This window comes from Chaetodon trifascialis, chromosome 7, assembly GCF_039877785.1.
Source record: "Chaetodon trifascialis isolate fChaTrf1 chromosome 7, fChaTrf1.hap1, whole genome shotgun sequence".
Lineage (NCBI taxonomy): Eukaryota > Metazoa > Chordata > Actinopteri > Chaetodontiformes > Chaetodontidae > Chaetodon > Chaetodon trifascialis.
Window position 1 is genome coordinate 1,224,530 of NC_092062.1, and position 27,669 is coordinate 1,252,198.

At 43.3% G+C, this 27,669-nt stretch overlaps 1 protein-coding gene across 2 annotated transcripts in view; it reads right to left on the reverse strand.

The window, feature by feature from the left end:
- The window catches only part of wdr26a (WD repeat domain 26a), a 58,313-nt gene that overhangs the window by 23,634 nt on the left and 7,010 nt on the right, over positions 1 to 27,669 (reverse strand). For both annotated transcript variants that reach the window (XM_070965949.1, XM_070965948.1), the window contains exons 5-10: positions 26,695 to 26,792; positions 25,718 to 25,874; positions 25,251 to 25,389; positions 25,001 to 25,141; positions 17,566 to 17,685; positions 1,824 to 1,969 (exon numbers count right to left, since the gene is read on the reverse strand). In XM_070965949.1, the coding sequence (XP_070822050.1) occupies positions 1,824 to 1,969; positions 17,566 to 17,685; positions 25,001 to 25,141; positions 25,251 to 25,389; positions 25,718 to 25,874; positions 26,695 to 26,792 (801 nt within the window). The remainder of the gene's footprint in view (positions 1 to 1,823; positions 1,970 to 17,565; positions 17,686 to 25,000; positions 25,142 to 25,250; positions 25,390 to 25,717; positions 25,875 to 26,694; positions 26,793 to 27,669) is intronic.

Sequence of the window (27,669 nt, forward strand, 5' to 3'; positions counted from 1 at the left end):
CGTAGGAAGTACATCCTCTGCTGTGCTTTCTTGATGAGAGAGCTGATGTTTGGCTCCCACTTGAGGTCCTGGGAGATGATAGTTCCCAGGAAGCGGAAAGACTCCACAGTGTCAATAGTGGAGCGTTGAGCTCTAGGTTGTTCTGGTTGCACCGGGTCACCAGATAGTCGACCTCCCACCTGTAGGCGGACTCGTTGCCATCAGAGATGAGTCCGATGAGGGTGGTGTCGTCCGCAAACTTCAGGAGCTTGACGGACTGGTGACTGGAGGTGCAGCTGTTCATGTACAGGGAGAAGAGCAGAGGAGAAAGAACGCAGCCCTGAGGGGATCCGGTGCTGATGGTCTTTGCATCAGAGACGTGTTTCCCCAGCTTCATGCACTGAGCACGCGCTGTGTGTCCTGCACAATGGTCTGGCTTACAGTTAATGGTAAAAGATTCCAGGTCAGGAGAACAGTGCTGCTGGATCACTGTCACATCATTGCACCAACCACTTGATGTAGAAACAGATTCCTACACCTTTAGTTTTGACGGAAAGTTCCGTGTCTCTGTCCGCGCAGTGGAGTTGGAAGCCAGCCAGCTGCAGCACAGAGTCCGGTATTAATCCACACAGCCACATCTCAAGGAAGCACAAAACCGCAGATGAAGAAAAGTCCCTATTTTTAAGCAACAGCAGTTGCAATTCGTCCAGTTTGTTGAGCGGTGAACGCACGTTAGAGAGAAATATTCCCGGTAACACTGTGCGTAGTCCGCACTGGCGAAGACGCATGAGCGCACCAGCCCAATTTCCTCTCCTCCGGTGTTTCGCTGCTTGAGCAAAGGTGTCCAAAATTTCCAATGTTGGGAACAGAAAATTAGGAAATAAATCCTGTGGTGTTGTTACCCTGATGTTCATGAGCTCTTCTCTGGTAAAGGAGCTCCGGGTACTGTCGCAAAAAAAAGATTTAAAACACAAAACAGAACAAAACAACGTGCACACTGAGGCAGCCAGCTGCGGCGCCATCTCTGCTAGACCCTCTGCTAGATCCCAACTCTACCTTGCAGTATGTTTTGGATCACTCTCCCACTTTAAGATCCACGTCAACAGATTGAATGACTTCTACTTAAAATTCCTTCGGATATCTATGGATAACTCACAGTAAAGCAACCAATAGTTCTGGCGGACTTATATTTCAAAAACAGAACTGAGAGGTCATCCCAGTATCTTTTCAATTTCTTGCATGACCAGAAAGTATAGACAATCTTCCTTGTTTTGTGCGGCATTCTATAATGTCTCACTATCAGTTTCCATTTAAATTCTTTCCAGACCTGACCTTAACCTCATTGAAAATACAAAAGACACCTCCATGCTAGACAACCAAATTGTTTCATCACTACTATTACTACTTCTAATACTACTGCTAGGACTGCTGCCAAGAAAACTGGGAAATGATCCAACCAAAATTCTGAAAAGAATCTTGTTTATTGAAAAGTGGTTGACTGTGGTGAAGGGACATGCAACCACTTTAAAACTCTTAAGTTTTTTTTTGTTTTTTTTTTTACATTTTCACAATTGCACAATTAATTTGTTAAAGAAACCAAATTTGTGAATTTCTTCTGTGAAAACTGAAGGGTATATTGTAGGAGTGGGAATCTTTAGGAATCTCATGATTCATTATGATTTAAAACCGATTCTTATTCCATTGGAGAGAAAGGTGGCTTTTGAGGCTGGAGCTGGCACAGATGAAATAAAATCCAGAACTGGTTACATTTTGTGCTCTTTCTATAGAAAGGGCAGGAAAACAGGGTATTCTGGTTCCTCACCCCAGTCAGGGGGGTGACTTACATGTTTCTATCCGTCAGGTCCTCAAAGTTGTATCCACGGATGCGTTGGTGGGTGTCTGATGCAAGGACAGTCCGGCCATCACACAGACACCACAGGCACTGCACCCGAACTCCTTCCCATGAGTCCAGCAGGTTTCCATCCAAGTCCTGGAAGTCACGATGAAACAAAATGCATTCAGGAACACCATCAACACGAGACTACACATCATTACATATTTATTTATGGCTTATATTTTCTTTCTTTAATTTGAAAACAGTTTGAAAATTGACAAATTTTTGTAAACATGACAATAATGTGACAGACTACTGATGCGATCTGAGGACACTAAATGAATGGCCACAAAGCAACAATAAGACCAGTTTTCAATGGGATGCCTCATTTCTCTGAAACACCAAGTCGAGCCACTAGAACAATTGAAAAGATGGCAATATCACAGTAAAAAGTTTACTCCAAAAAGCTTTAAGAAAAAAAGTTTAAGTATATTTTACAATTATTTTACAAACACAAATATTTTACAAACACAACATAACTTTGGCATGATCTCTACAGATGGTTATTTTCTACATTACCTGACAGTAGATTACAATTTTTATTTAAAAAAAGAATATTTCAGGCCTGTTTTCCACAACCCTGCACAGGATACACTCCCTTTTTCAATAATTTGGTCTATGAAAGTCAGAAAATAGTGACAACTTGCTCACAACTAGAGATGATGTCTTCAAATGTCTTTTTTTTTTTGCTTGATTGGCAGTCCAAAACTCAAAGATATATTGACGATATACAGGTGCAAGATGGAGCTGCAAGAGTGGCAGCTTGTTATAGCAGGTCCTACCTCTTACATATTTTATTCAATATTACATTATCTTTTTTGTATCAAGTCTATGCATATATATTTTTTTCTTTTATATAGTGTGCTACATTTTTTTTTTACCTAATGTGCAATAGTGAAAAAACACTGTAAATAAACCATGTGCAAGTGTTTGTGAAAGACTGTTTGACTGTTTTGTCTCCCTCTCCGTCCCTCCCTACTTCTCTCTCTCACAAGCATTTTATTATTGCAAGCATGTACGCATGCATGCAATAATAAAACCTCACACAGAGACTAACATTAGGGAAGTGGAGCAGCAAACTCCAGCAGTAACAAACAAAACCAGTTGACCTACACACACTAAGCGAGCGAGTGATTTGTGCAGTCAGACCTTCAGCTCAGGACACAGGGTGGGCTCCGGATTGGGGGAGAGAGCACTGAGTGTGTGACTGATTTGTCCAACGTGAGTTATACCTTCAGCTCAGGGCAGGGAGAGAGAGTACTGAGTTACAAAAAGCAAAGTGGTTGTCGTTCTCACAGGGCTAGGTTAATACAGGAATTAACTTGATACATTCCTATAAAAACAATTACATTAGAGTTGCACAATAGTGTGAGTGACACGTGGCCTTGCCCCATCTTAGCAGTTTACAGTAGCCAGTAACATGTAGGAAGGGCAAGTCAGCGGCGATAAGGACTTGTCACTCCCAGGTCAGTAAAAAGATTGGTTCACCCCAGGCCTAGCATAACGTCATTTTTAGGGCAAAGCACTTTGGCCTTTGATAAATAAAAATTATTGGGGCATTGCAAGCAAAATGTAGGGCAACAATGCCAAAACAATTATGCATTAACAATAAATAATAATTACATATCATGAAGACAAAACGGTATCCAATCAACAATCAGGAATCTGTGCATTTAAAAACAATACTAAGGAACCTGAATATTTGACTTTTCCACAAAATGCTGTTTTGTTAAATCTGAACTCATCACATAAATTTTTACTGCCTGTGAATATTCTCATTCATCCAGGTCATTGTAAGCTTCAGGGCATTCAATTGTTCACAACTGGACTTTGTCAGTTTGTCTTGGAAGACAGACTAACTAGACCCATTAGAAACAATGGTTTCCTTCGATGTCACATCGTTGTTCACATGCATTGTTGTACAACTCATCCAACTCAGGATGCAGTGGAAACAGTGAGGCGGCAGTTGTTACAAGACAACACTTTGCAGAACAGAACTACCCTTAACCCAGAGCAAATATGCCATTTACTGGAACTCTGCTTAAAAACCACCTATTTTCAATTTAGGCCGAGGTTTTACAGGCAAAAACATGGGTGTGCGATGGGTTCACCAGTATCCCCCATTGTGGCTAATCTGTACATGGAGAACATGGAAAGAACGGCTCTGAACTCTTTCAAAGGAACAACACCAAGTCATTGGTACAGATATGTGGATGACACATGGGTAAAAATCAAGCAAGCCTTCACCAAGCACATTAACTCAGTGGACAAGAACATCAAATTCACTCGAGAGGATGTCAAGGGCATGAGTTTGCCTTTTTTGGAATGTGATGTCCACATTGGAGAGAACAGGAGCCTCCATATTGGGGTTTACAGAAAACCTACTCACACAGACCAGTACCTCCTTTCTGACTCACATCACCCACTGGAACACAAACTAGGCGTTATCAGAACTCTCCAACACAGAGCTGATAATGTTCCAACCAGCCAACAGGCCAGAGACAAGGAACACAAACACCAGAGGGATACCCTCAAAACCTGTGGTTATCCCACCTGGTCTTTTGTGAAAAGTTCAGCCGCTTCCAGAAAGAAACATAACATTGTCATTCCATATGTGTCTGGTGTATCAGAGAAACTCAGGCGAATCTTTAACAAACACAACATCCTGGTACATTTCAAACCTGGGAACACTCTCAGACAAAGGCTGGTGCACCCCAAAGACCGGACACCTCATACTCAGAAGAACAATCTGGTGTATGCAGTCCAGTGCAGTGAGGAATGCACAGACTTATATATTGGGGAAACAAAACAGCCACTGAGCAAACGCATGGCACAACACAGAAGGGCTAACTCTTCAGGTCTAGACTCAGCTGTTTACCTGCACCTCAAGGAGGAAGCACACCCCTTTGAGGATAAAAATGTGCATATTCTGGACAGAGAAGACAGATGGTTTGAAAGAGGAGTGAGAGAAGCCATCCATGTCAAGGTTGAAAAACCATCTCTGAACAGAGGGGGAAGTCTGAGACACCACCTATCTCCCACATACAATGCTGTCCTTTCATCTCTTCCAAAGAGATTCAAAAATTTAGCCTCTGAAAATAAACAACAAAGCCATTCACACATGGCTCAAGGAGCCTCCCAATGCCTCCTAACGAGGCAGGCGACTGTCGTTGACACCCAAGGGTTGCACCCTACCCCGCCTTAATGGGGGATCGTTTGCCTCACAATAGAGTGATACCATCCTTGGTTTTGGGGGTTGGCCTCACGCGGAGGAAAAATACTTGAACCTAACACCATTTTATTAGACTAGAGCTGTCCTATCTAGTCTGGTGCGCATGAACTGATGAAGCCTGCTCGGATGAGAGGCGAAACGTCTTCCAAGACAAACTGACCAAGTCCAGTTGCGAACAATTGAATGCCCTGAAGCCCATTGATTTTTACTATTATTTCATATCAATGTAAATCCCTGCGCATTGTAAATTTTGTTGCATAGATTGTTTATTGCCTCTCAATTCTTTGTATATATCAAATCAAATCAACTTTATTTATATAGCACTTTTCATACATAAAATTGTAGCACAAAGTGCTTCACAGAACAAGAACAAAAACAAGAACCCCGCCCTCCCGCCCCCATATGTCCCTCCCACCCCCACCTACTGACAGAGACAGACACACACATCCATATATAGTTCATTGTTTAGTTTATATTTTTGTACTCCTTAACTTCTTTTGGGGTTTTTTTTTTTTTTGTCTTTTTGTCCTTGTTGAGCTGTGTTTCTTTTTCCTTGTGCCAGTGCACTGAGCACAATGTTCAAACCAGAGTCAGATTCCTTGTACGTTCACATATACTTGGCTAATAAAGCCGATTCTGATTCAGATTCAAATTCATATTTTAATAATAAAATAAAAGGTGATCAAGATTAATTTAATTAAGTTTCAAAAGCCATGCAACTAAGGTGAGACTACTCATCTCATCACTAGATACAAAGACACACAGCAGTGGACAGAAAGAGGAGGTCATATTTTACAGAGAAATATTAGCTTGCTCTGGGTGAATAAATGTTAATGTGGCTTAAGTTTTATCAGGAGTTTTATCATCTGCATATTGTCAGTCATGTCATTGTTATGTCAGTCAGTCATTCTGCTGTCATAGAAGCTGATTACACTGAAACAATTAGCTGATAATTAGCCTGATCAGCTACAATCAGTAAACTATACAAACACACATTATTAGACTGTAAACCATTCATCAAACCAGTAACTAATCGCAGTCAATAACTGTCTGACAATATAATATTTCAGCAGTTACCTGGTGTTTCTGTGATGGTGACAAAACATTAAAAATATACATAACTTTACAGTATTTCAATTAAATGGAATCTAGGCAAATGTCCTTTAAGAAATATGACAAAGATAATTCCTTATGTGTGCACAACAACACATTACTCTAGAAACACAAGACAAAAGGCCTTCACATATCGACAGTCTTACAAACTGTATTTCTGTTCAAACTCCCTATCAGCCTCTGTTGGTTGGCTGCTCTATTTTATTGGGACACGGCCATGGGAACGGGGCTAACCACTCACAAAATTGAGATTTCTCACTAATATACAGGCTGGTTGGTGGATCAGATGCACGCTGAACTAAACACTGACTCATAACAGTGTTAATTCAGTGTGTAGCATTGGGGAAAAAATAGGTACATCTTCCGGGTGTGTAGATTTTGGAAATTTCCCCACTGTGGGACTAATAAAGGAATATCTTATTTTATCTTAGATAGTTAGTAGATAGTAGGAGTTTACTGCATCCTTTCGGATATTAACGCATCATGCATGTCTGTCAACAGACAAGTGGCAAGTCAGATCTCACAGCAACTTATAAACTTGATGTACGTTCACAGTTCACAGTTCACAGTACACAGCTATCCAGCATGATTTTTAATACTTACAGTATACAATGTTTACCTGCTTGTACTTATCACACAATGTTAACTGCATACAACATTAGTTTTGAATGAGGAAATTTGCAACTTTCTTTTAAGGGTAAAACATCTAGTTCAAGACAGGGCGAGACAGGACAGGACAAAAACTGGCTGTGCGGTTGAGGGGGCATTATGGCCACGTCCTGGGGCATCTATGGCACTGGTCGTTTGGCTGTGGAATAACTCCTGCCCCGTGATCCATTAATGAATCCCATATCATACCTGAGGAGAACCAAGGCACCGGTGACCCCTGTTTCCATCCAGGGGGTCAGTGTGGACGTTGTGGAGGTCTACAAGTACCTGGGGGTACTACCTCTATTTTCTGAGGCGACTGAGGTCCTTCAACATCTGCTGGACTATGCTCAGGATTTTCTATGAGTCTGTCGTGGCTAGTGATATCCTCTATGCTGCTGCGTGCTGGGGCAGCAGGCCGAGGATGGCGGACGCCAACAGACTCAACAAACTGATCCCCAAGGCCAGTGACATTGTGGGCATGGAGTGTGACTCTCTGACGGTGGTGTCAGAGAGAAGGATGCTGACTAAGCTACGGACAATCTTGGACAACGTCTCACACCCACTTCATGATGTACTGGTCAGGCACAAGAGTACTTGCAGTGAGAGACTCATCCCACCAAAAGGCACGACTGCCAGTGGCCATCAAACTGTACAACTCCTCCCTCTGAATGGCTCTTGGACTTTTTCACTCCCTGTCAGATCATCCATATTTATACTACAGTCGCTGCTCACTTAATACAATATTCATGTGCAATAACCAACAGTGTTATTACTCTGTGCAATAATTCAACTTGTGTAATATCCACTGTCATACATTTATTTATTTTTTACACTGTTAAATAACTTACTTTTGTATCATAATGCACATTCTGTACATTCTAATCTATTACAGTATATATGTATAATAACTAGCCTGTACAATATTAGTATACTATTGTTCAAAAACAAGGCACATACCTTTACTATATATACTGTGTTTATTATTATTCTTTTTGCCATTTTGTCTTATATTTTGTTTTATATATATATATATGTATATATATATATATATACTTTTTTTTCCTCTTCTAATTGCACTACATGTTAAATCTCTTCCATCTCTTTTGTTCTTGTAAGGAGCACCTGTAACGAAAACAATTTGCCCTCGGGGATCAATGAAGTATTTCTGATTCTGTTTCTGATCACCACAGCAGAGGAAGGAGGACAGATGGAAAACATGATGTATGACTAATGACAGGATGAATGACTGATGTCTGTGTTCTTCATTCTTTTTAAACTTGACTCACTATTGCAATGTCAGGAATATTATCTATTTTACTGACCTTTTAGATTTTTTTCCAGTGACACACTACCCTGTTTATATAATGACTTTGCTGTTATTCATTTTAAAAATACTTTATAAAAAGCAATTATTTACTTATGTAAAGAAACGAAAAGAGCATCAGTAAAGAACTGAACCTATGAGAAGTAATGATAAAAGTAGTACTATCAATATCCCTGGAAGGCGGGAGGGGCGGGGTTTCTTTTTCTTCTTTGCTGTTTTTAGCCTCTGTGAGGCACTGTGTTGATTTTAAGTATGAAAAGTGCCATATAAATAAAGTTTGATTTGATGATTTGATTTGATTTGAAGGAATGGGTATTATTCTGTAAATGGCTTTTAATTAACTGAAGTGTCTTACGTTGTTTTAAGGCTGAGTTAAGTTGTGTTAAACTGCCCTTCTGTTTGACCATCACATTTAGGGGGCTTGGTGGCTGTAGGGCCAGTGGTTAAAAATATTAGCGTCTATCATCGTTCTTTACATTTCTCTTAAGAGTGGAGCTCAGCAGGTACTGGTCTAAGATCATAAACCAGTTTATCAATTGTACTGAACAAAAACGTACAATTACTCAAACTGTCAGTAATAATTTGGGAAAAGTAATAAAGTCTATATTTCTTAATGTCTTTGTTACATTTACAGCGCAGTTCCTTATTTTACTTATTACTTAGATTTTACTAAGTATTTATTGGCACAATATCTTTCATTATTTGCATTACTGAAGAATTTTAATAATTGACCAAATTGTCACACAAAAGACAGAATAGAATTTTGTAATTTCTTTAAGCACAACCTCCACTCAGCAGCAGTGAAGGGAAGGGATGTTGGTAGAGTAGCCAAAGTAGCAAAGAGCCAAACCAGTAGCATCATCCTGGGAATCACGAGGGGAAAGGGAGCATCGATTCTTGCCCTTAACCACTGAGCCCCAGATGGAACACACTCAAAAAAACGAAATCTCAGTGTTGTTGGTTTTAATAAATCCTCTTTTATTGAATGTGCTCAACAAATGTATATTTCAAAGTCTAATTCAGTCAGTTCTGCTGTTTCAATGAACTAATGTGTCTCGTCAGGTTTACACAATGGCTCTTTGTTGAGTCAATGCAACATTTTTAAGTAAAATGCAAGTCGTTCCAAAAGTGAAGTAGATTGTTCCTCTATGACTGTCGTATATCCGCGTAGCGCACCACCGTTACAAATTCAACTCACCTGGCGCCCAGCCTCCAAGTGCATCATTGTGAATGTCATGCTGACTGATTGAGGTGGAATCCATTATTATCCTTTGAAATACCGATAAGAGAACTTTTTTCTGGTGATGTAATGTACATGTATTTTATATAAACAATTGGTATTTGCTGGTTTGGGGGTTTTGTAGTAACGTTAACACTCGAATCTCTCAGGTAACTTGTGAAGATAATGTTACACAGGGCTCTTAAGTTTTGAACTGAGTTCAGAGTGAGATTTGGTCGACGCGGGACTGATTGGATAAGGTGGGTGCGCTGTGTCTGATCATGTAGTTGACAAATCACGTGCAGCTTGAACAGACAGGAGACGGCTCCTATTGTTCACTCCGCTTGTTCAAACAAGCTGTGTACTTAAGCTGTTGTTGTTTTACATGCATGTTAAAAGACTTATAAGACAGTTTATGAGAAATGCTTAATGTTGGTGAAAATAATGAGGAAGCTATGTGTTTCCTGAGAAATGTGGATTTGTTGACATGTACTTGCACATGCACTGTTCTTTTGCAAGCAGGCCACAGTACGTCAGGATGAAGGACATCACGTCTGACTCTGTGATCAGCAGCACTGGAGCCCCCCAGGGCATGGTGCTTACCCCTCTTCTCTTCACCCTGTACACATCAGACTTCTGCTACAACTCTGAGCTGTGTCACATTCAGAAGTTCACTGATGACACAGCCATCATGGGATGCATCAGGGACGAGAGAGGAGGAGTATAGGAGCCTGGTCAGGGACTTTACTGCCTGGAGCCACACAAACGATCTACAACTCAACACATCAAAGACAAAAGAACTGGTCACTGACTTTGGGAAGTCCAGACCCAGACCATGTCCAGCTCTGATAGAGGGAGTTGAGGTGGAGGCTGTGGACTCCTACAAGTACCTCGGACTGTGGCTGGACAGCAAACCCGACTGGACAACCCACACCACCCACCTGTACAGGAAAGGACAGAGCAGGCTGTACTTCCTGAGGAGGCTGCGGTCATAACATCCGCAACAAACTCCTGTGGATGTTCTACCAGTCTGTGGTCGCCAGTGTGGTCTTCTACAAAGTAGTGTGCTGGGGTGCCAGCACATCCAAGAAGGACACATCCAGGCTGGACAAACTGATCACGTGGGCCGGCTCAGTGGTTGCCACAAAGCTGGACTCTCCGGTGACAGTGGCAGAGAAGAGGATGCTGCAAAAACTGCTGAACATTATGGATGATGCCAGCCATCCTCTGCACACCGTCATCAGTAACCAGAGGAGCCTGTTCAGTGGAAGACTGCTCCTTCCCAAGTGCAGGACTAACAGACTAAAATACTCTTTTGTCCCTCATGCCATCAGACTGTACAACGTCTCACTCGGGGTGAGGAGGTAACATGGGACAGAGGGTGGGAAGGGGAGGAGCACTGGGACACTTACAGGTCTACTACAGTTCACTTCATCATTGTATGTATTGCATAGCACATATTTTTCTCAGATTTTTTCTCTATTTGCTCAATGCTGCAAGGACATTGAACTGCCATTAGCATGAGGCCACACTACCTGCCGCGGGAATTCTCGCATGTTATCGCCATAGCTGCATATATCCCCCCTCTGCTAACGCTGATGCAGCCTGTGACGTTCTCCACTCTGTCACAAGCAGGCTGCAGACAGAGCACCCACAGGCCCTCCTTCTTATCTCTGGGGACTTTAATCATGCCTCTCCATCCTCCACTCTGCCCACCTTTACCCTGTATGTTACATGTTACACCAGAGACAACAAGATACTGGATTTGTGTTATGCCAACACCTAGGAGGCATACACTTCATCACCCCTCCCTCCCCTGGGAAGATCCGACCACAACCTGGTTCAACTCCTGCCTGTGTACAAACCTCTTGTGCACAGGCAACCAGCTGTGTCCCGCACAGTGAAGAGATGGTCCGACGAGGCTGACGAGGCTCTGAAGGACTGTTTACAGACAACTGTGTGGTAGGAATTCTGTGATTCTCAGAGAGGACACTGAGAGTCTCACACACTGCATAACTGACTATACTAACTTCTGTGTGGAAAACACCGTACCCACCAGGACTGTACGGTGTTTTTCCAACAAAAAAACGTGGATTAACCCTGACATAAAGGCTCTCCTTAGGGAGAAGAAGAGGGCCTTTAAGTCAGGAAATAAGGATGAGCTGAAGGCTGTGCAGAAGAAGCTGAGAAGGAAGATCAGAGAGGGGAAAAACACCTACAGGAGGAAGATGGAGGATCAGCTGCAGGAAAAAAATGTCAGTGGCGTCTGGAGAGGCCTAAAAACCATCTCTGGCCACAAGGAACTTGACTCCCAAGCTGGGGGGGACCAAAAGTGGGTGAATGACCTAAACTTATTCTTCAATAGATTTGATCAGTCATCCTGCGTGGTACCGGTGCCCAAGACTCCGCACCCCAAGGACCTCAGCAGCTACAGACCGGTGGCACTAACATCCCACCTAATGAAGACCCTAGAGCGGCTGGTCCTTGCTCATCTCTGCCCCCTGGTTAGCTCATCACTGGATCCACTTCAGTTTGCCTACCAGCCTGGCCTTGGGGTGGACGACTCCGTCATCTTCCTCCAACACTGAGCTCTCTCTCACCTGGAGAAAGTTGGGAGTACTGTGAGAATCATGTTTTTTGATTTCTCCAGTGCTTTCAGTACCATTAAGCAGTACCATTAAGCCTGCACTTCTGAGGGACAAGCTGAAGCACACCGGGGTGAACCATCACCTCACACACTGGATTCTGGACTATCTCACCAACCGTCCACAGTTTGTGATTACCCGCGACTGTGTGTCCGACACGGTCATCTGCAGCACCGGGGCCCCGCAGGGAATAGCCCTGGCTCTGTTCCTCTTCACCCTCTACACTGCAGACTTCTCATACAACACACCCACCTGTCACCTACAGAAGTTCTCTGATGACTCTGCAATCATCGGCCTCATCACAGATGGGGACGACAGAGAGTACAGAGAACTGACGCAGGACTTCGTGGACTGGTGCTAGTGGAACTGTCTCCAGATCAACGCAGGGAAAACCAAAGAACTGGTGGTGGATTTCCGCAGACAAACACTCTGCCCCCTGAAATCGGTGAACATCCAGGTAACGGACATCGAGATGGTGACATCTTATAAGTAGCTGGGTGTTCACCTTAACAATAAACTGGACTGGACTCACAACACAACCACACTTTACAAGAAAGGCCAGAGCAGACTTCACCTGCTCAGGAGACTGAGGTCGTTTGGAGTGCAGGCGGCACTCCTGAAGACTTTTTATGAGACTGTGGTGGCATCAGCCATCTTCTATGGAGTGGTCTGCTGGGGGAGCAGCAACTTCACAGCTGACAGGAAGAGACTTGACAAACTGATCAAGAAGGCCAGCTCTGTCCTGGGATGCCCCCTTGACTCAGTGGAGGTGGTAGGAGAGAGGAGGATGATGGCTAAGCTGTCATCTATGATCAAGAAGGACTCCCACCCTGTGCAGAACACTTTCACAGCACTGGACAGCTCCTTCAGCGAGAGACTGCTTCACCCAAAGTGTGTGAAGGAATGCTATCGCAGGTCCTTCCTTCCTGCAGCAGTCAGACTCTACAACCAGCAGTGCTCCCAGTAGACCACACACTCACCAAGACAATATTTCAATATAACTGCACTATAATACACATCAACTGTGTTCACTTACACTGAAATTATTTTATTTGCTCAAGTGAATCTCAACTTAAGGTACAATATGCCAATCTTTCAATCAGGTGTATTATTACTCCTATGTGCAATATCAATACTCCAGTCAGGAATACTATCATCCAATCGGTTCCTGTTGTTCATATTTTTATATTCCTTGATTATATTGTTTATATTGCTTGTTTGATATTTAATATCTTTTTTTTTTTTTACTGATGCCCTATATTCTTGCTATCCACTTTGCTGCTGGATGTAGCATCCTCTCACTGATGGTGCTCCTCAGTGCAGTGAGTGTGTGTTGGAGGGGATGGGAGTCATTGACTGTCACGGAGGACAGCTTGGCATCCATCCTCTCCCCCACCTCCTCCACCAGTTCCAAAGGGCATCCCAGGACAGAGCTGGTCTTCCTAATGAGTTTGTCCAGCCTCTTCCTGTCAGCTGTTGTGATGCTGCTCCCCCAGCAGACTACACCATAGAACAAGGCAGAGGCCACAACAGAGTCATAGAAGGTCTTCAGGAGTGCTCCACGCACCCCAAAAGACCTCAGCCTTCTGAGCAGATAGAGTCTGCTTTGTCCTTTTTTGTAAAGTGCAGTGGTGTTATGAATCCAGTCCAGTTTGTTGTTCAGATGAACACTCAGGTACTTAAAAGATGTCACCATCTCAATGTCTCTTTCCTGGATGTTCACTGGTGATGGGGGAGAGTATGGGTGCCGACGGAAGTCCACAACCAGCTCCTTGGTTTTACCCGCATTAATCAGGTCCTGGATGAGTCCTCTGCATGACTTGTCATCCCCATCTGTGATGAGGCCGACAATGGCAGAGTCATCAGAGAACTTCTGCAGGTGGGTCACAGGTGGGAAAAGTCAGCTGTATAGAGGGTGAAGAGGAACAGTACCAGCACCGTTCTCTGGGGGGCCCCTACACTGCAGAGGACAGTCCCTGACATACAGTTCCGTGTCCTGACATACTGTGGGCGGTTGGAGAGGTAGTCCACTATCCAGCATGTGAGGTGCTGGTCCACCCCCGAAAGCTCCAGCTTATTTCTCAGGATGGCTGGCCTGATGGTGTTGAAAGCACTGCTGAGGTCGAGGAAAAGGATACAGACAGAGCTCCCAGGCGACTCCAGGTGAGACAGAGCTCGATGAAGGAGGAAGATGAGGGCATCATCCACTCCTATGCCGGGCTGGTACGTGAACTGCAGTGGGTCCATGGACGAGCTCACCAGAGGGTGCAGGTGGGCAAGGACCAGCCGCTCCAGGGCCTTCATGAGGTGGGATGTTAGTGCCAGGGTCCTTAGGATGTGGGGTCTTTGGAACAGGTACCACGCAGGACGTCTTGCAGAGGCGTGGCACCCTTCCCAGTTTCAGGCTCAATAGGCTCATAGGCTAAACGAAACAAATGAGTTACTTAAAAGTAACTTTACTCAATTATGATTACTTTTTGGGGATTTTTGCTTTTATTGTGACAGAGATAGCTGAAGACATGACAGGAAGGGGGCAGAGAGAGGGTACAATATGCAGTCAAGGAACCGCAGGTGGGAGTCGAGCCTGCAGCCACTGCAGAGAATTGGCAGCCTCAGTAAATGGGGCGCATACACTACCAACTGAGCTATGGGGGAATCCTCTGATTTTGTATCACTGTATCATTATCATCATCATTCTATCATTAGCTGAACATAACCATATTAAGTTAGTTGAATGTATGAATAATTCATAAAAATGAACTAATCTAGTTATATATACTCAATACACTCACGTATTGTTCATTTGATTTTCATTTGAGTCCATATTAATAAATCAAGTATCTCAGGAGTTACCTAACCCAGTTTCATGGAACCACCTGACCTGACATTTTTAAGTAAATCCAACATTTTATTTTTATTTTTTATTTTTTTTGAGTGCAGCAAAGAGGTGGGCCAACTGCATCAGGGTATTTTGTGTAGGACCTGCCAAATATGGAGCAAACCAGAGGAGGACCAATGATCAACATTTGGACATAATTAATCATTTCTTTTCTGCAAAATGAGTATTAAGTATCAGGAGTGATGAATTAGTTGCCCTGTGTAGTTTGTGACAAGTTTGAAGAGTGATCAACTGCTAGGTTGGTTCTTACCCTTTTTGATAAAGTGAGATAATGGCCTAATTATTGCCCCATCTCCCCCTTAGTGGTGAAGTGGGGCCATATACTTTACAAACTTGTTCTGGTCAAAGTGGACTAATAGATGGACTTTAACCCTGGCAATGTTTGTTTGAGTTGCATGATGCTGGAAATCTGTGATGTCTTTAATGTTTTGTGTTAACAGGTGGAAAAAGAGAATAAAAAGTTTCACCATCACTCAAGAGTGAGGATTCATCATGATAAGGTGCACATGAAACCATGATGTTTGATGGGATTCAGGGCTAACTCATAACCTGAGGAATCTTGCTATTCCACACATAAAAAGTGCACTTTCTTTTTACATACAAGCCCATATGACACCCAAATTAAACAAGTCTGCTACTTTAAAAAAAAATAGCCTTAGTGTTTGACATATCAGAATGTCATTTCAATCACATGTCCAAGATTCCATTTGTGCACAAACAAGCATCATTTCAGCACTAAAATCAGGTAAATGACAGGACAAAATATATAATACAAAGTGCTGTCAATCGATTAAAATATTTAATCGCGATTAATCTCATGAATGTCATAGTTAACTCGCGATTAATCACAAATTAATCACACATTTTCATCTATTCTAAATGTCCCATTAATTATCATTTTAATACTGGAAAAGTGGATAGGCTTGCTTTGTGCAATTGTTTTTTATTGCAAACAGCAACGTGTAGTGTTTTATTTCACACTAACATTCTCACTTTGAGCAGTCATTCACATTTGAATGAATCGAAGCTCACACAATTTAACACTGTCAATAAACAGATGACAAAAAAATAAATACTTGGTTACAAAAAAGTCCCTTCAACAACCCTTTCCAAGGGATCAAAACAGGGTGATACAAAATAAAGTTACAAAGTGCACATCATTGCAAACTAGGACTCAGCCTATAGTGCAGTAAACCATGGCTTAAACTTTTCTTTCTTAAGTTTCCTTTGAACATATAAGCAGTCAGACTATTATGCTCTTCTGTTTATTCACCAGAGGCTTATCAACCCAGCCTATTATTTCTCTCCAGAAAGAATGAACATTACTTGGCTATGGCTGCAGTAAGCTGGTTCTTAGTTGCGGTATCCATATGCCTCTGCCGAAAGCCATTGATTGTCACCTGGTTTTGATAAGGAGGCGGCGGAGAATTCACATTAGCCGTGTGTTTGGCCTGGATGTGCTGCGGTGATAATTTAGTTCACACCGACAATAACCACAGATAACTTTGGTCGACCCATCTGGTAACTTTTTGAAACTAAACTTTCCATTCAGAATCTTGTTCGCATCCATTCTGGCGTTTCGTGCTTGACATCCACACAAACCAGTAGCCTTCTCTTTCACAGCTAACATGCAGACAAGACCAAACACGTGCGCGGGGCGGGCCTATTGTTTTGTTTCCGGTTTACAATCGATCCTGTAGTTTTTGTAACATTACTAGCAGTGGCCACAGTTTATAAAAAACTACAAGTTCACTAGGTCACAAAGAATGTTAATCACGTGATAAAAAAATGATGCCGTTAAAACTGATTTGCGTTAACGCGTTAATTAACGCGATATTCTTGACAACACTAATATATTCCCTCTAAAGAACACATTCGTTCAAACTATTTGATTATCTATTTTTGTATATTACATCCATAAAAGGGAAAACAAATACGAGAGACATATTACTTGTACATTATTAGAACATAATCATCTTTCAAAGGATCTACACACCTACACATTCAGCTTGACCTAAATTAGATTTACAGTCAATGAAAGTGACATTTTAAGAAAGTGAAAGTAACATTTTTGGAAGTTTTTTTCACTATTGAGTGAGAGCACTGCAGCTGGCAGCCACAAAACACACTGTAATTAAATCCTTCCTGGTGCTGTAATGTTGTAACATTTACACATCTGCACAGACTTAAATATGTCAGACTGCAACAGATTTTCTCACCAAAAAACAGTAATTACTGGACAACAGAAACTGTTTTTTTTATACTGTCCTTCATGCAGTTCTTTAAATGTAGGCAGTGCTGCTTTCTTTTCCACATTCAAAGACTTTTTTTCATTAAAATGTATGGATTTTTTATAATGCAAATATAAATTCATACTTACAAATTCATTGACAGCCCTATTGTACATGGATGTTTTCAAAGTGCATGAAATCAAAATATCAATATAAGGAAAGCTTATTAAGCAAAGTGTGAGCTACAGCTACCAGTGCACTTCTGTAAAATTGGTTTGATGAAAGTGAGTGGGATGTAAATGCACTGTATATAATGCTCAGAACCTGTGAACCTGTGGGCACTGATAGCACAGAGTGTGTTCTGTGAAAGATACTCACACACTGATAGAACTGGCCTCTCTGGCCGCCGGTGACAAAGCGTTTGCCATCTGGATTCCAGGCAACGCTGGTCAGGCTATCCTCATGAGACTGACTCATCTTTGTACGTAACTCCCCCGTCTAAACAACAGAGTCAAAGAGAAAGAAACATGACTGAAATCATCAGACACCACACACTCTACAACACACACTAACTGTAAGTTTTCCTTTATCTCTGACTGCAATACTGTTCTCCCTTCAGGTTTGAATGGGTTTGGAAAATACTGCACTACGAGGATCCTGATGCCTTTTTACATGAAAGTGACTGGAGCAGCAGCAATATGGCTACTTTGAGTAAGGCACTGAGTACGACTTGAGTAGTGCAGCTTAAGATTGAAGTGTAGAATGAAAGGAGACATATCCCATCCATCCATCTTCTCCTGCTTCATCCAGGGCTGGGTTGCGGGGGCAGCAGTCTGAGCAGGGACGCCCAAACTTCCCTCTCCCCGGACACTTCCTCTAGCTCTTCCTGGGGAATCCCGAGGTGTTCCCAGGTCAGCCGAGCGACATAGTCACTCCAGTGCATCCTGGATCTTCCCTGGGGCCTCCTCCCGGTGGGGCATGCCTCGAACACCTCCCTAGGGAGGCGTCCAGGGGGCATCCGATAAAGATGCCTGACTCCTCTTGATGCGGAGGAGCAGCAATTCTACTCTGAGCTCCTCCTGGGTGACAGAGCTCCTCACCTTATCTCTAAGGGAGCGCCCTGCCACCCTGCGGAGGAAACTCATTTCAGCTGCTTGTATCCAGGACCTCGTTCTTTCGGTCATGATCCAAAGTTCGTGACCATAGGTGAGGGTAGGAACGTAGATTGACCGGTAAATCGAGAGCTTCGCCTTTTGGCTCAGCTCCTTCTTCACCACAACAGACCGATACAGCGTCTGCATTACTGTTGCCGCTGCACCGATCCGCCTGTCAATCTCATGCTTCATCCTTCCCTCACTTGTGAACAGGATCCCAAGATACTTAAACTCCTTCACTTGAGGCAGGAACTCTCCCCCAACCTGGAGGGAGCAAGCCACCTTTTTCCGGGTTGAGAACGATGGCCTCTGACTTGGAGGTGCTGACTCTAATCCCAGCTGCTTCATACTCGGCTGCGAACTGCCCCAGTGCATGCTGAAGGTCCTGTCTCAAGGGAGCCAACAAGACAAAATCATCTGCAAAAAGCAGAGACGAAATCTGCCAGCTCCAGAACCGAACCCCCTCCGGCCCCTGGCTGCGCATAGAAATTCCGGTGACAACCGGTGACAAAGGGCAGCCCTGCCAGAGTCCAACATGCACCGGGAACAGGTCCGACTTACTGCCGGCAATGTGGACCAAGCTCCTGCTCCGGTTGTACAGGGACTGTACAGCCCTCAACAGAGGGCCTCCAACCCCATACTCCCGGAGCACCTCCCACAGAATGATGCGAGGGACACGGTTGAATGCCTTCTCCAAGTCCACAAAACATGTGTGGACTGGTTGGGCAAACTCCTGTGAACCCTCAAGCACCCTATGGAGGGTATAGAGCTGGTCCAGTGTTCTACGGCCAGGATGAAAACCGCATTGTTCCTCCTGAATCCGAGGTTCGACTATCGGCCGGATTCTCCTCTCCAGTACCCTGGAATAGACTTTCCCAGGGAGGCTGAGGAGTGTGATCCCCCGATAGTTGGAACACACCCTCCGGTCCTCCTTTGTAAAAGAGGGACCACTACCCCAGTCTGCCAGTCCAGAGGCACCGCCCCCGACTGCAATGCTTTGTTGCAGAGGCGTGTCAACCAAGACGGCCCTACAATATCCAGAGACTTGAGGTACTCAGGGCGGATCTCATCCACCCCCGGTGCTTTGCAACCAAGGAGCTTGTAAACTACCTCAGTGACTTCTGCCCTGGTGATGGATGAATCGGCCTCAGAGTCCCCAGTTTCTGCTTCCTCTACAGAAGACATGACAGTGGGATTGAGGAGATCCTCAAAGTATTCCTTCCACCGCCTGACAATATCCCCAGTCAAGATCAACAGCTCCCCACCTCCACTGTAACAGTGTTGACAGAAAGCTGCTTCCCCTTCCTGAGGCGCTGAACAGTTTGCCAGAATTTCTTCGAGGCCGACCGGTAGTCCTCCTCCATGGTCTCCCCGAACTCCTCCCAGACCCGAGTTTTTTGCTTCTACAACTGCCCTAGCTGCCGCACGCTTGGCCTGCCGGTACCCGTCAGCTGCCTCAGGAGTCCCATGAGCCAACCAGGCACGATAAGACTCCTTCTTCAGCTTGACAGCATCCCTTACTTCCCTTGTCCACCACCGGGTTCGGGGGTTGCCGCCACGACAGGCACCGGCGAACATGGTCCATTCGGACTCGATGTCAACCTCCCTCAGAATCTGGTCGAAGCTCTCCCAGAGGTGGGAGTTGAAGACCTCCCTGACAGCGGGTTCTGTCAGACATTCCCAACAGACCCTCATGGTATGTTTGGGTCTGCCAAGTCTGTCCCGCTTCCTCCCCTGCCAGCGGATCCAACTCACCACCAGGTGGTGATCAGTTGACAGCTCAGCCCCTCTCTTTACCCAAGTGTCCAAGACATACCACCAAAGGTCAGATGATACGACTACAAAGTCGATCACTGACCTCTGGCCTAGGGTGTCCTGGTGCCACGTGCACTGATGGACACCCTTATGCTTGAAAATGGTGTTCGTTATGGACAAGCTGTGACTAGCACATAAATCTAATAACAACACCGCTTGGGTTCAGATCAGGGAGGCCATTCCTCCCAATCACACCCCTCCAGGTATCACTGTCGCTACCCATGTGAGCATTGAAGTCCCCCAGCAGAACAATGGAGTAGTTTTTCAGTGCAAAAACTCCTCTCTCATCAGCCTGAATTCCAGCAGCAGTAGGCAGCTGGCTTCAGTGAAAAATCTCTGCTAAACCTGCTGTACACTAACTGCTCACTACCAGTATTCAGGAATTCCAACAATTTAGTTGGTAAGTAAAATGATAGAATATTTGCAATTCTCTATTAATACAATTCTCACATATATGTACACTGAGGGAGTTAAAGGCTGCTGTTATCATTCCTTCTGGTTATACTGGCAGTGAAGGCAATCCTTCTTAGTGCTACTACACTGTAAGTGATGGACCCTCATCTGTGTAAACATGACTTCTAAAGTTCAAACAAAACTAACATGAAACTTAAGCAGTCTCAGGTGCACAAATTAAATTAATATCTTTCAAAGTTACATTCTTCTTAGTAGGTAATTCTCTCTTTGCGCTACTATTTCTTCACTGCAGATCAACCAGGAAATACAGCCTTTTCAAATTTTATACTAAAAGGACTGTAATTTGGGAGGTGACAACAGCAACAAATAGATGGTAAGCAGTGCTACCAAGATTGGTAAGAGTTGTCCGCTAGGAATACAGTTTGCGCTACGTGCATGACAGATGGACAGGCTGAGAGAACTGGTTGTCACGGAGAAGTTGGTTGGCTGTTTCTAAATATGAACAAAAATACATTTAATCTTCACTCAGTTGCAGGAGATGAATGACATACAGTGACAGAGCATATACAGATGGAGCGGCCTCGAAATTCCCCTAATTTCATGCTGGGGCCCTGGCGGGTCCGTGACCGGTCCCTGCTCTGCAGTAGGCGGGTTCGTGACTGTAATGAGATCCCCCGCGATGACGTCATCGGCGCGGGGCCAACTCGTAACGCCCCTAAGCTCCATTTGCGGAAACTACCTGCACTCGCTCGATCAGTCCACCAGGAGGAGCAGTCACTATAATCGGTTACCGTGTCAGCTTTGCTGAGTCGTTCATTAGATCTGCACATAGCCTCCACTGCTGTAAGAAAAACTGCTTGTCTAGTAGAGCACCCTGTGCAGTTTTTTAAATATAATTATGCTTAATCATCCACATTATTGTAGTACTCGTTCACAAACTTCTTGGATCTGCTCATCTGCCCATCCTGCCTTTTCCTCCACATCTCTCTCCACCTTTGGAGAGGCTCCCAGCGCATCTCCGCGTGCCGAGTGATTTGTGCCCAGAAAATTAATCATGAATAACAGAAGTTGTGCGTCGCGTTTTTCTAGCATTCTGAACTGCTAAACAGTTAAATGTTTAATACTCTGCCTGATTCGCGGAGCCACTTTCAGTTGGTGGGTTTCCTGTTTGTAGCGCATTTTAGATTTGCGGGTCGCTATTTGATGCGGCGACCAGCAATACGCAGTTTCTGTATGTGTGTGTACTGTATATTACTGGACAGAAATCATTTACAGTGCGCTGAAGAGGGAGGGACGGGAGGATGAAATGCCAATTTCAGCCTGTGATCTGTTAATGTCTGACTGAACAGCCTCACGGAAGTGATATTTTACAGTTCTACATATTTTAATCTAACGAAATTTGTTAAAACAAGTCACTTGGTGCTTTCAAAGTCATGTCATTGAGCTGAAAGGTTCCAGATTTCGTTTGCCTTCACAGGCGGCTGCGGAGCGCCGCAGACGGCTCGCACTGCGCACTGCGATGTTCAACATCATAGGCTTAATAAACTGTAGTTAATTATCACTGATCTTTTTCATCACTCTGTCTGTGTGACTGTCTGTGTCCTCCTCTCTGTGTCTCTTTTTTCAGACTGTTCACGCAATGAATATAAACAGTAACTATTAAAAAAAAAACTTATAGTCGCGGGTAAACATAGTGCTCAGAAGCACACCAAGAATGCATTTTTTACGTCAGGCATTGTGCACGCGTGTTTGATATTGATATTGTGCCGCAGCACCTCAAATAAATGTTTTTTTGGGAAACGGAAATGTTCAACATGACTTCATCATGTTAGACCAGGCAGACAGGTTCTTACTACAACATCAACTCTCCCTCCGCAGCCAGCGAGCCTCATCCCCCGCACGGACACCTACATTCAATCATGAATAATCCTAATGGGCCAATCAGACCAATGAAAAAAAACAATGTTGTGGGGCATAAAGGGCCAATGGGCCGATGTAGATGGGCCAATCTACTTGTTTTTATTGGCCAATCAGTTAACACACACACATGAAAACGGCCAATAAACAGTGAAATCAGTATCATGAGTATTTCTCAGATATGATTTCTGTATCTATCTAATCCGTGGCATGCAATATTTCACCCCGATTTTGGATAAAGTATAAATCCAATTGTTTCATTGTTTCAGCTGTCGAGGCCAAATCTCTTGTTAACTTATTAAGCTCTTCCGCACAGCGTGACATCTATTTTAATTATTAGAGAGCTGCTCTAATGGCCACTGATAGACTGTCCATCTTATTCTATAAACTGTTGGTGGTTTGTGAACTTCACTGCATTTGTGCATTTGAAGCGATTAACTCCCGGCACATTTCAGAGCTGAGTAAACCTGTAGTTTCACTGACACATCGCGCATCATCACCACAGGCGTCATGATGTTCTCCTGTCTGTCACTCTGTCAGGCATGTGTAGTGTCGAGCCGGCCGCGTTGTTGGCTGAAAAGTAATTATTTGCATTAGAGTGTATCCTTTGTTCTAACTCAATGGATGGTGGCCAGCCAAACAGGCTCCCAGTCCCCACTGTCCCACAGACTAGCTATGGCCAGTAAAATAGGTGGAGGGCTGAGGGGAGCGCGTACCTCCAGTAATTAAAAATCAATTTGTGCCACAGATATTAATATTGTGTCGCTGGCTACTTTATAGACTTCACTAAATGTTTCCATTACACTTAATTACATTTATGGATAAGCCAACTTTCCCACCTCCCTCATGCATCAAAATGTATATTATCAGTCCGACCAGGAAATCTTGCGATCGCAAAAATTAGCGCATATCCAACCAATACTAATATGACTGTCTACTGGCCGCTTCCTGGTCTATTTTTGCCGAGAGCCGCGCGCCTGTTGCGGAAAACATAGGAGAGCCCTGGAATCTCCAGATGACACGCTCTGCTCCTGCAGCTCTGTCTCTGTTCCAGCGCATGTAAAGTAAAATTAGGTCATCATTTTTGTTGATAATTATCAAAAGCAAACTCTATGTAAACAGATGGAGCCTGTTTATTCTTGGAGTCACAGGCTGTTTTGTAAAGCTACATCACTTTTATGACTCAGGAATGATTTTGTAACTTTTTTTTCAAAGAAGATAATATGCAGCAAAGGGCTGAAAGACGGAATCGAACCCGTAGCTGCTGCAGAAAGCTTCATACACGGGGCGAATGCTCTACCAACTACGCCAAATCTCCACCACATAATTTCGTAACTTTGAGCTGATGTTTCGTATTCTCAACTTAAAACTTGTTTTTTTTTAAGATGGGAACTGAATCTTTTCGACTGTTTCTGTAATGTGAAGTATGGTTATTATCATATAGGAAGTGATTATATACAACTTTTTTATATGAGATTGTTTTTTTTTTGATCGCAACAATCACAAAAACATTCATACAGTATATTGTAAGAGAAAAACTTAGGAATTTTCTGTTTGCAAATCGAAAATATGCATTAAAACAGGCTGATGGAAACACACATTTAAGACTTTTTTAAGACTTTGTGCGAGAAATATTTTTCTAAGTTGATCTAAATAATCAACGTAAAATAGTTGAGTAACTGTGACTGCCTAACTACAAATAAGCCTACTAAAGCAGATGAATGTAGTGGAGTAAAAATCTTTGCCCTTGAGATGTGTTCCTGTGAGGGACACGCCATCTCCTGGTGACACCCTGCAATTGAATGAAGAGGCGTGTTTATAGTGGATTCTGGGCACACCCCCAAGAGGAGGGGGGGGACTGGTAGCTGGCTGGCAGCCGGCTGGGAGCCGGCTGGGAACTGGATGGCCTCTGGCCTGGAGGGGAATTTCGAGGCCACTCCATCTGTATGGTGAGTGCACTATACACTGAATGCTGAAAAGATTTGTTCTTAAACATTATCTTATCAACAAAATTCATTCAAAGTAAACAATTAAAAAGTGAAAAATACCCCAAAACACAGGGGATAAACTGTATACACCGACCAACAAAACTCCCAATAAACTTTTTCCTATTATTATATAACTGATGTCTATTATAAAATGCTGCCTTTTCTTGTATGTAACCAGCTTTTTAAAGCCTGCATTCAAAATCAGAATCAGAAATACTTATTGATCCCCGAAGGGAAATTGTTGTCAGATCAGGTCAGAGTTTGTGAGAAACAAATAAATACATTAGTAAAATCATGCCGAGACATCCTAGCTGCCTTATCACAGTTGTGATTGGCCAGTGACCTGCTGCTGATTTACTTTACATTCACCATGCAGCTGCCCAGCAGTTGTCATTCAATTACTTTTGTTGTTGTTTTACTTGTTTGATTTTTCGAAAGGTGGATCACAGTTTAGTCAAACAAGAAGGCATCCGATGGCCAGCTGATATACATGCCCATTCTGCACCAGTGTGAGACATATTGTACCTGTACATTCCACAGCCACAGTTCAGAGCAGTCATCAGGACCACAGGCTATCAGATAGGCATCATCAGGGCTCCATGCCAGGTATGAAACACCATAAGCATGACCCTCCAGAGTCTTCATCAACTTCAACTGCTGGGTTTCCTTTTGATTAACAAAACAGTCAATCATCCAGTTATTTCAACTCTCACAGGGTGACTAATTTTTTTTTCTGCTTCAAAGTGAAATTCATGATAAATAAATGATTGATTACCATGTCAACATGCCACACAATGACTGTGGTGTCTTTGGACCCAGTCGCTAGTTTTGCACCGTCATTGGAGAACTTACAGAACCAGACTTCATTGCAGTGTTCGGTGAGAATCTGCTGAGTGTAGCAAGGGAACTGTTTCCTAAAGATTAGGAACACACAAAAATTGAGCAGACATCAAACATAACCGTGTTTACGGTCAAATACATTTGTTTGCCAAAAAATCTTATATGACATAGTCTGAATGATTACACATCTACTGCAGACTTGATCAGCAATACATTAATTGTCTTGATTTTAGTAATATATATGAAAAGATCGTCACGGAAGGGATTATAGAGAGGGTCCAATGGACTAAATATTGTCTCCACCCAGACAGGAATTATATAGGCCAAACTGCATATAGGCAACACTGTGCCACAGTACTAAATGACAATCAAACGACGTGGTACAGATGTGTCGGGTCTTACCGGCTGCAGGCATGGTCCAGCAGCAGGGACACGGAGTCCAGTCCACTGTCCAGTTTGGTGTTGTGGTAGAGACAGCGCTCCCTCTGCAGCTCCACTGCCTGCTTCAGAAGAGTCTGCAGGCGGCGAGGAGGCAGCATCACTGATGGAGGCAGGTACGCTGCGCGCGCGCGCACGCACACACACACACACACACACACACACACACACACACACACACACACACACACACACACACACACACACACACACACTAATTAGTTAAGAACATTTTAGTGACCAACTACTGTAACAAACATCAGAGTATGGAATTAACTGGAAAACCAAATTCAACTCACATTGAGCATTTGATAGTTACTTTAGCAGGAATTCTGTTTCATCGGGCTAAACATGAGCAATCATGCATTTTTTGTTTTTTTTGGTCACTATTTTGGACCCATTTCTCAACATGAGTTGAATCAACAACAACTTGATTGACGTGAAGATCTGCACACGCCTTGTTGAGATTTGTGTGGTGTGTGTGTGTAACTGATCCTCTGTGAGCATCTGTGACCTCTAGTTACCCATAACAACCTTCTCTGCATATGTCCATACTTATCTGTGTTTTGGCCAAGATTAGCATACTCCTAAATGTTCTTATTTGCACAGGTGGAGATTTAACTTGAGAAAATGTGTTTTGGAAAATGGGCAAAACTCTGATTTCAGTGTACAAAGAAATTTCTAATATCATAACCCAAATGAATAATATCTACATAAAATCTAGCCAGGATGCAACTGCTAATGTCATGTAGGAAGCAGCTGGAGGATTTCAGAGTGGAAGAGAGAAACACAACATTTTCAAGCACATCCCATACATGAGAATTACCCACTGCTGTTAATGCTGCTGCTTGACATTCATAGTGTATGACAATGGTCATACAAAAGGAGTGTTAACTACATGCAGTAGAATAACTATGGGGTGTGAGTCAGACTACACTTACTTTGGAGCTTATCCAGCAGCTTTGTTCTGGATGCCATGCCTTTGCCTTCCCACTCTGCTTTGGTTCGTAGGTCCTCTGCGTGACTGCACATCAGGTACCTTCAAGACACATGATGACATTTTTTCAGACACATTCACACTTACTTTTACAGTCATCTTACACAAATGCATGGCATAGTCTGGGTCTATACTGTCATCTCGTATAATACAGGCTCTGCCTTCACAATTACTACATAAAAGAGAAGTTGGAAAATCACGCTTAACTTTCTATAGTAAACCAACACGGTATCACTTTGTTTTCCTACTTACTATTGCCATTATTGCCCATGAAAAGTATAAAGGCATCAGTGAAACTGGCATATATAAACCAACTTTATTTATATCTATATCTATTTGGAATTCCCACAACAAATCAGTTATCCATTCATCTGTGAGTGCTGATATTCTGTTTGGTTTTCTTCCCTCAGGTCAAACTGCATGCAAGATACCGAACCCAAATCAGGATATTTTGGTTCTTTGGAACACATAAGCACTTTCAAATTTTGGGGTATGATGAATGTTGCAGGCTCTAATGTTACCCTACACAGCAACAAAATCTGAGTCAGGATCAATCTTGCTTTTGTGAACTGCTATTTTTGTAGGAGCCTTGTGTGGATGTACCCCCACTGCTAAAACACAGTGGTTTCAATGAAATGCATAAGGAGCATTCGGATTATGATGCAGTGTTAGTGATCTGAAAACAGCCTTATTGGTAATCTCTCATCAAAAGCAAGATGTGCCTATTTGTTCAATCCACAGTGACTCAGACCTCTGCTCAGTCTTGTACATCCTCAGAAGCAGCTCTCCTGTCAGCAGCAGAGCTCCTGAGTAGCTGAGAGGACAACAAGACACAGTCTTCAACCAGCTGAGGAAAATCAGAAATTTTCTGGACAAAAATAGTTTTACAGTGGGCGTCATAAGGAGTATACAAGGCAAA